Genomic DNA, 15,038 nt, shown 5'->3' with positions numbered 1-15,038 from the left:
GAAGGAGAGAGAGAGAAAGAGAGAGAGAGGCTCAGTCCTAGAGAGAGAGGGAGAGAGAGAGAAAGAGAGAGAGAGGCTCAGTCCTAGAGAGAGAGAGAGAGGCTCAGTCAGAGAAAGAGAGAGAGAGAAAGAGAGAGAGAGGCTCAGTCCTAGCGAGAGAGGGAGAAAGAGAGTGAGAGAGAGAGAGCGAGAAAGAGAGGCTTAGTCCTAGAGAGAGAGAGAGAAAGAGAAAGAGAGAGCAAGAGAGAGCAAGAGAGAGCGGTAGAGAGAGAAAGGCCAGACTCTCTTAGATCAGCTATTAAATGTCTCATGCATGTGTTTACGTCTATGCACTGTTTGGATGTCAATGTGCTGTGTGTGGTTTTATGTGTTGATACTATTGTGTGTATGTGTGTGTGTGTGTGTGTGTGTGTGTGTGTGTGTGTGTGTGTGTGTGTGTGTGTGTGTGTGTGTGTGTGTGTGTGTGTGTGTGTGTGTGTGTGTGTGTGTATGAGTGTGTGTGTGTGTGTGTGTATGTGTTTGAGTGTGTGTGTTTGAATGTCTGTGTCTGTGTTGTGTGTTTGAGTGTGTGTGTGTGTGTGTGTGTGTTGTGTGTTTGAGTGTGTGTGTGTGTTTGAGTGTGTGTGTGACTCACAGCGGTCATATCAATGCCGTTAGTGTAGGACCAGGCGTGTTGGAAGTACTCCTCCAGCCGCTGCCTCAGTGGGTTGGGGATCTGATGGAAACGGATGAACTCTCGGACCCGTAGCATCTGGGTGTGATACCTGGCCGTACCCGAGTACAACCTCTGGATGATGGCCGACACGTTACCAAAGATACTGGCGTACATCAGAGCTGTAGGGAGGAGAGAGAGGAGAATAAATGATTATGGTGAACATACAACTGCTCTCTACTGCACCATGGGAACAAACGTTATAGTATCTCAGACAAGTTAGTGGTTGTAAACAGGCTCTAGAGCAGAGGAGGACGGCTCATAGAAATGTCTGAAACGGAGCAAATGGAATGGCATCAAACCATGTGTGTGATGTAATTGATACCATTCCACTAATTCCGCTCCAGTCATTACCACAAACCTGTTCTCCCCAATTATATCAGTGGTTCCTTTCTCTCTTACTGTGCCACCAGCTGAATGTTGCTCTGCCTGGAGTACCCCTAAAGTAGCCCTGAAGTAACCCTGAAGTACCTCTGAAGTACCCCTGAAATACCCTTGGAGTACCCTAGAGTATCCCTGAAATACCCCTGAAATACCTCTGGAGTACTCCTGAAGTACCCCTGAAATACCCCTGGAATACCTCTGGAGTACCCCTGAAGTACTCCTGGAGTACCCCTGAAGTACCCCTGGAGTACCCCTGGAGTACCCCTGAAATGCCCCTTGGAGTACCCCTGGAGTACCCCTGAAATACAATTGGAGTACCCCTGGAGTACCCCTGAAGTACCCCTGGAGTACCCCTGATATACCCCTGGAGTACCCCTGGAGTACCCCTGAAATGCCCCTTGGAGTACCCCTGGAGTACCCCTGAAATACAATGGGAGTACCCCTGAAGTACCACTGATATACCCCTGGAGTACCCCTGGAGTACCCCTGAAATACAATTGGAGTACCCCTGAAGTACCCCTGATATACCCATGGAGTACCCCTGGAGTACCCCTGAAATGCCCCTTGGAGTACCCCTGGAGTACCCCTGAAATACAATTGGAGTACCCCTGGAGTACCCCTGAAGTACCCCTGGAGTACCCCTGATATACCCCTGGAGTACCCCTGGAGTACCCCTGAAATGCCCCTTGGAGTACCCCTGGAGTACCCCTGAAATACAATTGGAGTACCCCTGAAGTACCACTGATATACCCCTGGAGTACCCCTGGAGTACCCCTGAAATACAATTGGAGTACCCCTGAAGTACCCCTGATATACCCATGGAGTACCCCTGGAGTACCCCTGAAATGCCCCTTGGAGTACCCCTGGAGTACCCCTGAAATACAATTGGAGTACCCCTGGAGTACCCCTGAAGTACCCCTGGAGTACCCCTGATATACCCCTGGAGTACCCCTGGAGTACCCCTGAAATGCCCCTTGGAGTACCCCTGGAGTACCCCTGAAATACAATTGGAGTACCCCTGGAGTACCCCTGAAGTACCCTTGGAGTACCCTGGAGTACCCCTGGAGTACCCCTGAAGTACCCCTGGAGTACCCCTGAAGTACCCTTGGAGTACCCCTGGAGAACCCCTGGAGTACCCCTGGAGTACCCCTGAAGTACCCCTGAAGTACCCTTGGAGTACCCCTGGAGAACCACTGGAGTACCCCTGGAGTACCCCTGAAGTACCCCTGAAGTACCCTTGGAGTACCCCTGAAGTACCCTTGGAGTACCCCTGGAGTACCCCTGAAGTACACTTGGAGTACCCCTGGAGTACCCCTGGAGTACCCCTGATCAGGGAGGTGACCAAGAACCCGATGGTCACTCTGACAGAGCTCCAGAGTTCCTCTGTGGAGATGGGAGAACCTTCCAGAAGGACAACCATCTCTGCAGCACTCCACCAATCAGGCCTTTATGGTAGAGTGGCCAGATGAAAGCCATTCCTCAGTAAAAGGCACATGACAGCTTGCTTCGAGTTTTGTCAAAAGGCACCTAAAGACACTCAGACCATGAGAAACAAGATTCTCTGGTCTGTTGAAACCAATATTAAACTCTTTGACCTGAATGCCAAGCATCACGTCTGGAGGTACCCTGACACCATCCATACAGTGAAGCATTGTGGTGGCAGCATCATGCTGTGGGGATGTTTTTCAGCGGCAGGGACTGGGAGACTAGTCAGGATCGAGGGAAAAATGAACGGAGCAAAGTATTCCCATTGAGAGATCCTTGATGAAAACCTGCTCAGGACCTCATACTGGAGCGAAGGTTCCTCTTCAACAGGATAACGACCCTAAGTTTAACAGTATAACTTTTGTCCGTCCCCTCGCCGGGATCGAACCAGGGACCCTCTACACACATCAACAACTGCCTCCCACGAAGCATCGTTACCCATCGCGCCACAAAAGCCACGGCCCTTGCAGAGCAAGGGGAACAACTACTTCAAGGTCCTCAGAGTGAGTGATGTCACTGATGGAAATGCTATTAGCGCACACCACCGCTAAGCATTTCACATCGGTTACATAAGCACACAGCCAAGACAACGCGCTCCGGGACAAGTCTCTGAATGTTCTTGAGTGGCCCAGCCAGAGCCCGGACTTGACCCCGATCGAACATCTCTGGAGAGACCTGAAAATAGCTGTGCAGCGACACTCCCCATCCAACCGGACAGAGCGTGAGAGGATCTGCAGAGAAGAATGGGAGAAACTCCTCAAATACAGGTGTGCAAAATTTGTAGGGTCATACCCAAGAAGACTCGATGCTGTAATCACTGCCAAAGGTGCTTCAACAAAGTACCGAGTAAAGGGTCTGAATACTTATGTAAATGTTATATTTCTGTTTTTTAATTTTGAAAAAATTAGAAACAAATTCTAAGAACCTGTTTTTGCTTTGTCATTATGGGCTATTGTGATGTCATTATGGGGTATTGTGTGTAGATTAATGAGGAAAGAAACGAATGTAATACATTTTAGAATAAAACTGTAACGTAACAACATTTGAAAAAAGTAAATGTGTCTGAATCCGGAGGCACTGTAATAATCATCCTCCATGTTGAAATGTGACCACTGCTGACTGCAGAACTGAGTGGGATCGTCTTCTTGGTGAGGCATATTAAAACAGACATAACACTGAACCAGTTTTATCACACGTTCTCATTCAAACTGTTAGCAGCTACCAAGACAGCGAACACTGCAACAAAACAAGGAACCAAGTAAATACGAGCAGATGCGGCACCACCATACTGCTAACCAATTAAATCACAGTAGCATAAATTTCTACATCCCTTATAGTTTACCCTCCAACACATACAGACGCTCCTTGGTACTTACATCCTATGAGCATGACACAGATGGAGAAGATCTTCTCAGAGTTGGTGTTGGGGGAGACGTTGCCAAAGCCCACGCTGGTCAGACTGGAGAAGGTGAAATAGAGGGCTGTGACGTACTTGTCCTTTATGGAGGGGCCCGAGCCCCGCACCGTGTCGTTGTAGTGCTTCCCCAACGACTCGCCCAGTGTGTGGAGCCAGCCAATGCTGCCGTTGCGTTCCACGCTGCCGATGGCGTACCATATGCACGCCAGCCAGTGGGCGATGAGGGCGAACGTGCACATGAGCAGGAAGAGGACGGCGGCGCCATACTCCGAGTAGCGGTCCAGTTTCCTTGCCACGCGCACTAGCCGGAGGAGGCGGGCCGTCTTCAGCAGGCCAATCAGAGTGGTCGTCTGGCAAGAGAGAGAGGAGAAACAGTTTGTTTAGTGTCCAATCTTACCTTGGGAGGTCCTGTGTTGCAGAGTTCTGCTCCATACAAGCCGTAACAAAGCTGATTCAACTCATTAAAGTCTTGATTGAAGAATATTATTAGTTGATTGGTTGAATCAGATGTCTGACTGCTTGGCTGGACCAAAAGCCTGGACACACACTGGCCTTCTGCAGATAAGATTGGATAGCCCTGGTTTTGGAGGTCAGTTCAAAGTTAAAATATCTTTATTGTCCGTTTAGGATCAATTACATGAAGGAAATTTACAAAATGTGCTGTGAACCATCCTCTGCCCTACACTTGTACCCGATCCCCTCAGCAGCACGGAGATCCTGGTCTGTACTAGCGGAGATCTTCCCATGAATCCTCCCCATGATTTACTCTGCTGTCGGTTGGTTCTGTTTATTCCCACCCATTATACTTGTCATGAGGAGCCCACACCATGTCTATACAGCAAATAAACAAGGACCCGATTACTTCCCTGCTTGGCAGAAAGCCTAGTTCCTCACTTCACAATAAATGGTAATCCTCTGCTGCGGAGACTGTCCACTTCCTTGGCTCACTGGCCACTTGAGGTTCAATTAATTAAACAATGGCAAGAAGGTTGACAGTACAAACTTTCACAGTTGTTTTTCTGCTCCGGAGCCTTTGTGGGGATATCCCTGACTTGTTGTTCATTGGAGGTCCTTTTATAATGGAGTAATCGAAGGGAGATTTTATTTTGGAGGTCCCAAAAGCTCATTGCAAATAGCTTTCATTATTTGTGGTTATCTACAGGTCAATATATCGAACCTTAAATACGAAATCAAACCTTTAAAACCAAGATTCATATCTGACAATCCCCGTAACTTAAGATGCGTTCCAACACAGGTTGTCCTCACAAAACTCCATTGCCCACAATGCACTTCCCCTATCCCCAATTCCTCACCTCCTCTCCGCTGCGGTAGATGAGCAGGTCGAAGGGGATGGCTGCCACCATGTCGATGAGGAACCAGCCCTTGAAGTAGTGGATCGCTATCCTCAGCGGGGCGCTGACCACCTCGTCGTTAGTGTTGACGTATGTCGTCCTGAAGTTGATGACGATGTCCACGATGAACATGATGTCCACGATGAGGTCGACCACATTGAGCGGCGAGCACGAGTAGCCGCAGTTTAAAATGGCTGCCTCCTCCTGATCGTGGAGGAGGAAGGCGGCGGAGTAAGGGGTCAAGATGGCTGTGTAGATGACCAGCAGCAGGATGAGCCAGTCCCACACCGCCTTGAAGGGGCTGTAGTGGAGGACGGTCCACTTGTGGATACGAGGTGCCTGGAGCTTGTACTCTGGGAGGACGTCGGCACCCAGGGACAGCACCTGGCGGGGGAGATGGGGGGACGGGTTAGCCTTTCTGATCTGGTAGTTGGATCAATATGATAGCGTTATACAGAGAGAGAGAGAGAGAGAGAGAGAGAGAGAGAGAGAGAGAGAGAGAGAGAGAGAGAGAGAAAGAGAAGGATGGGAATAGGGCAGGGAAGGACAAGATGAAAGTTCCCCGAAACTTTACATTTACATTTGAGCGACTTAAAGTTAGTGCGTTCATCTTAAGATAGCTAGGTGGGACAACCGCATATCACATTCATAGTAAGCACATTTTTCCTCAGTAAGTAGCTATCAGCAAAGTTAGAGCTAGATGGCGCCATTGAACATGGCTGACGTTTTACATTCTCCCAACCAATTTTGTTATTTAGTAATTTTTTTGCGTTTTGTGTAACTTATTTTTTTACTTATTGTGTACATAATGTTGCTGCAACCGTCTCATATGACCGAAAATAACTTCTGGACATCAGAAAAGCGATTACTCACCGCGGACTGGAAGAAACGTTTTCCTTTAACGAGTCCGGCAAGTCCAACGAGAAGTATATCCTGCTTTCACTGTAACAGGCCCAGATCCACGCCTTTCGCGTGAAGAAAAGACACCAGAAAAGGGGACGCAGATCGGGAATCCTTCTGAAAATCTGGAGGCAAGCGAGTAAACTCCCACTGCCTTCCATTCTTCTCACTAACGTGCAATCATTGGACAATAAAATGGATGACCTACGATTAAGATTATCCTACCAATGGGACATTAAAAACTGTAACATCTTATGTTTCACAGAGACGTTGCTGAACGAAGATACGGACAACATAGAGCTAGCAGGATTTTCCATGGACCGGCAGTACAGAGACGCTACCTCTCGTAAGACGAGGGGTGGGGGTGTATGTCTTTTTGTCAATAACAGCTGGTGCGCAATGTCTAATATTAAAGAAGTCTCGAGGTATTGCTCGCCTGAGGTAGAGTACCTGATAATAAGATGTAGACTGCACTATCTACCAAGAGAGTTCTCATCTGTATTATTCGTAGCCGTCTATTTACCACCACAAAACGAAGCTGACATTAAGACCACTCTCAACCAACTCTATAAGGCCATAAGCAAAGAAGAAAATGCTCACCCAGAAGCGGCGCCCCTAGTGGCTGGGGACTTTAATGCAGGCAAACTTAAATCAGTTTTACCACATTTGTACCTGCATGTCACATGTGCAACCAGGGGGAAAAAATCCGAGACCACCTTTACTCCACACACAGAGATGCATACAAAGCTCTCCCCCGCACTCCATTTGGCAAATCTGACCATAATTCTATCCTCCTGATTCCTGCTTATAAGCTAAAAGTAAAGCAGGAAGAACCAGTGACTCGCTCAATACGGAAGTGGACAGATGACGTGGATGCTACACTACAGGACTGTTTTGCTAGCACAGACTGGAATATGTTCCTGGATTCATCCAATGGCATTGAGGAATACACCATCTCAGTCATCGGCTTCATAAATAAGGGGAAAATAAGATGACGTCATCCCCACAGTGACCGTACATACATACCTCAACCAGAAGCCATTGATTAAAGGCAACATCTGCATCGAGCTAAAGACTAGAACTGATGCTTTCAAGGAGCGGGAGACTAATCCGGACGCTTATAAGAAATCCTGCTATGCCCTCAGACGAACCATCAAACAAGCAAAGCATCAATACAGGATTTAGATTGAATCCTACTGTAGCGGCTCTTACGCTCGTCGGATGTGGCAGGGCTTGAAAACTATTACGGACTACAAAGGGAAACCCAGACGCGAGCTGCTCAGTGATGCGAGCCTACCATATGAGCTAAATGCATTTTATGCTCGCTTCGAGGCAAGCAACACTGAAGCATGCACGAGAGCACCAGCTGTTCTGGATGACTGTGTGATAACGCTCTCGGTAGCCGATGTGAACAAAACCTTTAAACAGGTCAATATTCACAAAGCCTCTGGGCCAGACGGATTACCAGGACGTGTACTCAAAGCATGCGCAGACCAACTGTCAAGTGTCTTCACTGACATTTTCAACCTCTCCCTGATCGAGTATGTAATACCAACATGTTTCAAGCAGACCACCATAGTCCCTGTGCCCAAGGAAGCGAAGGTAACCTGCCTAAATGATTACCACCCCGTGGCACTCACGTTGGTAGCCATGAAGTGCTTTGAAAGGCTGGTCATCAACAGGATCCTCCCGGACACCCTAGACCCACTCCAATTTGCATACCACCCCAACAGATCCACAAATGATGCAATCTCAATCGCACTCCACACTGTCCTTTCTCTCCCTCTGCAACTGTATCCTGGACTTCCTGATGGGCCTCCCCCAGGTGGTAAGAGTAGGCAACAACACGTCTGCCACGCTGATCCTTAACACTGGGGCCCCTCAGGGGTGTGTACTTAGTCCCCTCCTGTATTCCCTGTTCACCCACGACTGCGTGGCCAAACACCATCACATCGGCATCTGACCATATACAGGCCCTACAGAGGGTAGTGCGAACGGCCCAATACATCACTGGGGCCAAGCTTCCTGCTATCCAGGACCTATATAATAGGCGGTGTCAGAGTTCTCTCTGCTACCGCACGGCAAGCGGTACCGGAGCGCCAAGTCTAGCACCAAAAGGCTCCTCAACAGCTTCTATCCCCCAAGCCATAAGACTGCTGAACAATTCATAAAAACGCCACTGGACAATTTACATTGACACCCCCCTCCTTTTTGTACACTCGCTGTTTGGTTGTTACCTATGCATAGTCACTTCACCGCAACCTACATGTACAGATTACCTCAACTAGCCTCTACCCCTGCACACTTACTCGGTACAGTAACCCCCTGTATATAACCTCCACACTGACTCGGTACCAGTGCCCCCTGTATATAACCTCCACACTGACTCAGTACCGTTGCCCCCTGTATATAACCTCCACACTGACTCAGTGACCCCCTGTATATAACCTCCACACTGACTCAGTGACCCCCTGTATATAACCTCCACACTGACTCAGTGACCCCCTGTATATAACCTCCACACTGACTCAGTGACCCCCTGTATATAACCTAGTTATTGTTATTCTTATTGTGTTACTTTAATGATTACTTTTTGTTTTAGTCTTTATTTTCTTCTTCTTATTTTCTTCTTGAACTGCACTGTTGGTTAAGGGCTTGTAAGTAAGCATTTCACGGTAAAGTCTACACTTGTTGTATTCGGCGCATGTGACAAATGCATTTTGATTTGATTTGATTTAGTAAGGGGTAAAAATAAAAAAAACAATACCAAAAGTAGAGGTTTTAGATGTTTTCAGAAGATGGGCAGGGACTCTGCTGTTCACCATTGGGGAGCCTTGGACGGCGCTGAGTAGGAGCTGCCCTCCTGTAGGGAGGGCCAAGAGACCAGAGGTGGCAGAACGGAGTGCTCAGGTAGGGGTGTAGGGTTTGAGCATAGCCTGAAGGTAGGGATGGCCAAGGTGCTCAGGTAGGGGTGTAGGGTATGAGCATAGCCTGAAGGTAGGGATGGCCAAGGTGCTCAGGTAGGGGTGTAGGGTTTGAGCATAGCCTGAAGGTAGGGAGGGCCAAGGTGCTCAGGTAGGGGTGTAGGGTATGAGCATAGCCTGAAGGTAGGGATGGCCAAGGTGCTCAGGTAGGGGTGTAGGGTTTGAGCTTAGCCTGAAGGTAGGGATGGCCAAGGTGCTCAGGTAGGGGTGTAGGGTTTGAGCATAGCCTGAAGGTAGGGAGCCACTGATTAGGTAAACAACAACGGTCACAAACTGCCCTCACACAGTATCACTTCACAAGGTTTATAAGTAAGGATGAAAAACACAGCAGTTCCTTGCATGTGTTGTATTAACATTTAGCAATTAGAGAAATGCTCAGTATCCAGTGAGGTTGATGGAAGCTGTTGTGATAGTAAGTCTTCTCATAAGGTAACCTCTCAAGCAGAATGGAAATGCTCAAACGCACACGGAGCACACACGCACGCACGCACACACACTCACACTCGCACATGCACACGCACGCACGCGCACGCACACACACACACACACACACACACACACACACACACACACACACACACACACACACACACACACACACACACACACACACACACACACACACACACCCCCCCCTGAACACCCCCCGAACACGCATGCACAAAATGCAGCACTCACACAAACACACATACACAACAGCACACTCCGAACACACACTGAACACACCCCAACCACACACCGAACACAAATCGAACACACAAACAGAAATTCACCATGGGAGCCAAATTCAGTCAGAGCACGCAATTCCAGTTGAGTGGCTTTGTTTCAGTTATTTATTCCAACTTCAGTCAGCAGCAATGAGAAGACAAACTAATCACAATGAGATAGTCATTTCCCCTGGTCTCCCAGAATCACAGTAGATGAAATCACACATCCGGCGTAATGTGTTGAATTCTCTCTCTCTGGTCGAGCGGTAATACCTCAGCCTCTGGCATACATGTATAGGTGTCAACGTAGGTTCAAATCCGGCCTACTGCCCTTTGATACAACCTCTATCTTTCCCCACTGCCATCCTTTCTCTATATCTGTAAAAAAATATATAAAAAAATTCTGAGAAACATCTTTGTAGAAACAAGGTTGACACCTGCAAAAGACCTGTGAAAAGACATTGTGGTCTCGTTCCACTTAAACAGTATCTATGGCATATTATGTTACCTCAGGCTACTGTAGTTCACCTGCTCCCAGAATGCTCCTCGCGCTCATACAGGGGCGGTATTTCCAGCTGAAGTGTGACATGCGTACAGGGGGAGGACCTGGCAGGTCGCCTGAGGGTGGATAAGGCACTGCAGGTGTTCAGCCAACCGTGTTGGCAAGGCAGGTGCGGTGCTAGACTGCAGGTAGCGCAGAGGGCAGGTGTAAGTGTGTGTGTGTGTGTGTGAATTAGATGCCTATAATTCACGGTGTGTTGGCCCTTCGCTATGGAGCTCAGTCATGTTCCTGAGCTTGACAGGCACTGGGGGTTGTCTATTGTCATGACGTTGCCCTCTTTGGGTACAGCGAGCACCATCCCCCTCTCTCTTTCTCCTACAACCAGGCTGCTGTGGTCAGAGAGAGGTCATAAATTCCTGGAGGAGATTATCTCCTCATGGCCACAGTATAGAGAGAGAGAGTGAGTTTTCAGAGAGAACAAAGGAATTTCTTCCACCTCACAGAACTGGAGGTCCGAACAGTATTTATGTTCTGGAGAACGTATAAAAGATCGGTGAAGAATCCAGCTACGAACTGGTCCGTTTGGTACAATTTTGTGAAACTCATGAGAGACAATACGGCCACATTACCATAACGCTGTTTATATAATAGCCTCAGATATGAGGCTTATATCTAATTGTTGTATAAGATGAATGAGTGAGGATGATACTGTTTGTGAAATGGTGTAATGTGATTTTGTACTGTTTAATGAAGGAAACTCCAATTCCCTTTGGAGTTTAACTAAATCAGAGGACCGCCCATGAGCACAGTTATGGTCTGGCGTCCTGGGACAGGCCCCTTTCTGCTCTTCCGAATAAAACTCCCACCCGGGTTTTCTATCACCACACCAGCTTACCTCGATAACGCGAGGGCCAAGGTTTGAGAGGAGACCAGCTTACCTTGATAACGCGAGGGCCAAGGTTTGAGAGGAGACCAGCTTACCTCGATAACGCGAGGGCCAAGTTTTGAGAGGAGACCAGCTTACCTCGATAACGCGAGGGCCAAGGTTTGAGAGGAGACCAGCTTACCTCGATAACGCGAGGGCCAAGGTTTGAGAGCAGACCGAGCTTACCTCAATTACGAGATGGCTAAAGCTTGCAGACCACGACAGGGCCAAGGTTTGAGTAGAGACCATAAACCTAAGGTTTGAGTAGATGGCTGAATCTTTTAACCATACCATGTGGTTAAACTCTTAGACTATCAATACCGACAGAATAAGAACAAGTCTTTGATATTATTACTAGTCTGCAGCTAGGAATTCGGTATCATTGAACGCGAAGACCGACAACCGCCGAAACATCTATTCTATAACGACATGAATGAATGTCACTCTGAACTATACATTCTAACCACGACAGAGAGAGAAAGAGGGTGGACAGACTCTCCAACAGAAACAAACTTCTCAACAGAGATCCCGATGACACACTGAGAGTAAATATATATACTGATTGCAATTGTTCCCGAATGAGTGAGCGTTCATGTGCAAAGGATTAGCATTTCAATTGTTATAATTATCACTCTGTCTAACAAGCTGCCATGCCGGTTTAGCCCACAAGGGCACATCCACAATCATTTCCTTGTAACCATATCTGTTTGTGTGATGCATTTCTGTGAATTACTTAGTTAGTAAATAAATTATTTTAAGACAATTGATGTATGGATGACTCATAGTGAAGACTGGGTTCGTGCAGATAACCAACAATTTACGACGTTTGGAATGAGACTAACGTGAGGTAAAGTGTAATGGCTTTCGTCGGTAGAAGGAGAGGAGGACCAAAGCGCAGCGTGGTGCGTATCCATAATTCATTAGAATACTTCTCAATATGAACAAAAACAATAAACAGATGAAAACCAACGAAGCTACAGTCCCAAACTAGTGAACACAGAAAAAACAGGAACACACGAACAGGAACAATCACCCACAAAACACACTACAAAACAGGCTACCTAAATATGGTTCCCAATCAGAGACAATGCAAAACACCTGCCTCTGATTGAGAACCATATCGGGCCAAATGACAAACCTAAACATAGAAACACATAACATAGACTGCCCACCCCAACTCACGCCCTGACCATACTAACTAAAGACAAAAACAAAGGAAAATAAAGGTCAGAACGTGACATAAGGAATAATTTATTAATCAGAAGACTAAGTGATCAGATATCAAAATATCTGAAAGTTATATTAGGAAACGTATAACTTTATAATCGGAATATTTTCCGTGGTGCCCCGACTTCCTAGTTAATTACAGTTACACGATTAAGTAGTTTAATCATGTAATAATAATTACAGAGAGTTATTTGATAAATAAGCCTTCAGTTTTAATGATGCCAAAGACACGACACTATCATGTTAGGGTAGATGGTATCGTTTGTCACTGACAAGGCCAAATCAAATCAACTTTGGGCAACTTTGCTTGTATGTCATTTCTGGGGGTGGAGGCAGACAGAAACAACATACCCAATAGAAAACACACACACACACACACACACACACACACACACACACACACACACACACACACACACACACACACACACACACACACACACACACACACACACACACACACACACACACACACACACACACACACACACACAAACACACACACACACACACACACAGACAAACACACACACACACAGACAAACACACAGTTCAGTGTAATTTCCACTTTAAAATTTCAGACTTGATTTATCCCAACAAAAAATGTATACATTTCTACAAAAATGTCCATGAATTATAGTCCATCTAATAATTCAAATGTCCTTTTGCTGCAGGATTATTTTCCTGCAGTGAGAAACTGATCAAATTAAGATAGTACATCTGTAGATATGATAATATGATAAAAGATGAAAATACTGGTCCCCTGTTCGAACAGCCCTGCTCTGCCTTTTACTCAGCCCCTGCCTTCATGGCTCTGGCTCTTCCTTTCTCTCACTGGCTGGCTGTTTGGCCCTGGAAAGGGCTAGCAGTGTCTATCAATGGAGGGTACCAGGTCAGGAAGGTACAAGCAAGAGGGAATGGATTCGGTACAAGCAGTGCAATGTCACCTCTGAGGTCACATCCCTATTGCCACGGTGCTGTACTTTCACGACCCTCTCAAACAATAAAGATTCTATTTTTGTCTCTCAGGAAGAGAGCGTGAACAGTACGAGGAGCACTGCAGCCGGATTTGAATATTGAGGATACGGGACATGCCAGTCCATCTGTTTATAAGTATTGATTTGAATTAGCATTTTGGGCTAATTCCATTTCCCGCATTCTAATTAATTTGGCAGGGTGGCTCGGGTAGATGCTAAAACAATTACTAAAATAATTACATTGAGAGCAGAAAAGCAAGAGATTTGCCAAAGCCTCAAGAGAATTGGGGAGACCTCTCTGTGTCCTGAATGTGGTATTTATAGTCATTTGTCAATTGGTTTACATTAGACTCAAAACTGGCCTAAAGCCACAGCATTTTCAATCCAACTTTTAAAGTAGCCTCTTAGTGCAGAGTGTGTGTGTGTCAGTGAGTGTGTGTTTGTGTGTGTGTGTGTCAGTGTAACAGATGTATAGTGTACTCTCCATGCGTTGTGTTTTATAATAATAAATAACTTCGGCCAGTGGTCCCAGTTGAGCATCATTTATTTCTGCTGTTGTTAAATGGGAAACAGCACGTTAGTTGTGCAGGGCTTAACAGTGTTGATGGCTGTCGATGACAAAATCCCTTGCATCACATTTTCATACTGGGCGAACAAAATACAAAAATACAATACAAAATATAACATGTATAAATACCTGTTGTTAAATGGGAAACAGCACGTTAGTTGTGCAGGGCTTAACAGTGTTGATGGCTGTCGATGACAAAATCCCTTGCATCACATTTTCATACTGGGCGAACAAAATACAAAAATACAATACACAATATAACATGTATAAATACCTGTTGTTAAATGGGAAACAGCACGTTAGTTGTGCAGGGCTTAACAGTGTTGATGGCTGTCGATGACAAAATCTGTAGCATGAAGACAACTGTGTTAGCCGTGGCTTATGTGACCATGACATCGGTGTATGCTAGCTAACACAATTATTTACAGCAATCATATGCCAAAGCACATCCCAGAAAGCCCCTCAATCCCTAACAGGTACCATATACCCACACATGTATAAAATCAGTAACGTACAGCAAACTTGTACACATTGTAAAATAGAAAATAGAAAACAGTATTCAGAACGTGACCTACCCCTTGCATCACATTTTCATACTGGGAAGACCTGACGTTCGCGATCTCCCCCTATCTGCAAGTGGGGCCAATCACAACACCTCTTATTGTCATCAGAATTGAACTAACCAATAAGAATGCTTGAACATCAAATACACATTTCTTTAGAGGCAAGTGGAAACATAACCAACCCTGTTACATCAGTGTGTGTGTTTGTGTATCAGTGTGTTTGTGTGTGTATGTGTGTCAGTGTGTGTGTGTGTGTGTGTGCGCGTGTGTGTTTGTGTGCGTGTGTGTGTCAGTGTGAGTGTATGTGTCAGTGTGTGCATGTGTGTCAGTGTGTG

General features: G+C 46.4%; 1 protein-coding gene and 1 long non-coding RNA gene across 2 annotated transcripts in view; both read right to left on the bottom strand.

Moving 5' to 3' along the window:
- Positions 1 to 15,038, bottom strand: part of LOC129823011 (potassium voltage-gated channel subfamily H member 2-like) — a 146,271-nt gene that overhangs the window by 17,319 nt on the left and 113,914 nt on the right. Inside the window, exons 3-5 of the mRNA XM_055881673.1 lie at positions 5,312 to 5,734; positions 3,958 to 4,348; positions 635 to 834 (exon numbers count right to left, since the gene is read on the bottom strand). Of these exons, the coding sequence (XP_055737648.1) occupies positions 635 to 834; positions 3,958 to 4,348; positions 5,312 to 5,734 (1,014 nt within the window). The remainder of the gene's footprint in view (positions 1 to 634; positions 835 to 3,957; positions 4,349 to 5,311; positions 5,735 to 15,038) is intronic.
- On the bottom strand, positions 14,099 to 14,793 carry LOC129823012 (uncharacterized). Its single transcript, XR_008754553.1, has 2 exons — positions 14,716 to 14,793; positions 14,099 to 14,486 (listed from the first exon to the last, which is right to left on the bottom strand). It is a non-coding gene; the product is annotated as an uncharacterized LOC129823012 (long non-coding RNA).

Source organism: Salvelinus fontinalis, chromosome 25 (assembly GCF_029448725.1).
Source record: "Salvelinus fontinalis isolate EN_2023a chromosome 25, ASM2944872v1, whole genome shotgun sequence".
Taxonomy (NCBI): Eukaryota; Metazoa; Chordata; class Actinopteri; order Salmoniformes; family Salmonidae; genus Salvelinus; species Salvelinus fontinalis.
The sequence above is the reverse complement of the archived record's forward strand: the minus strand, read 5'-3'. Positions and strand labels throughout refer to the sequence as shown.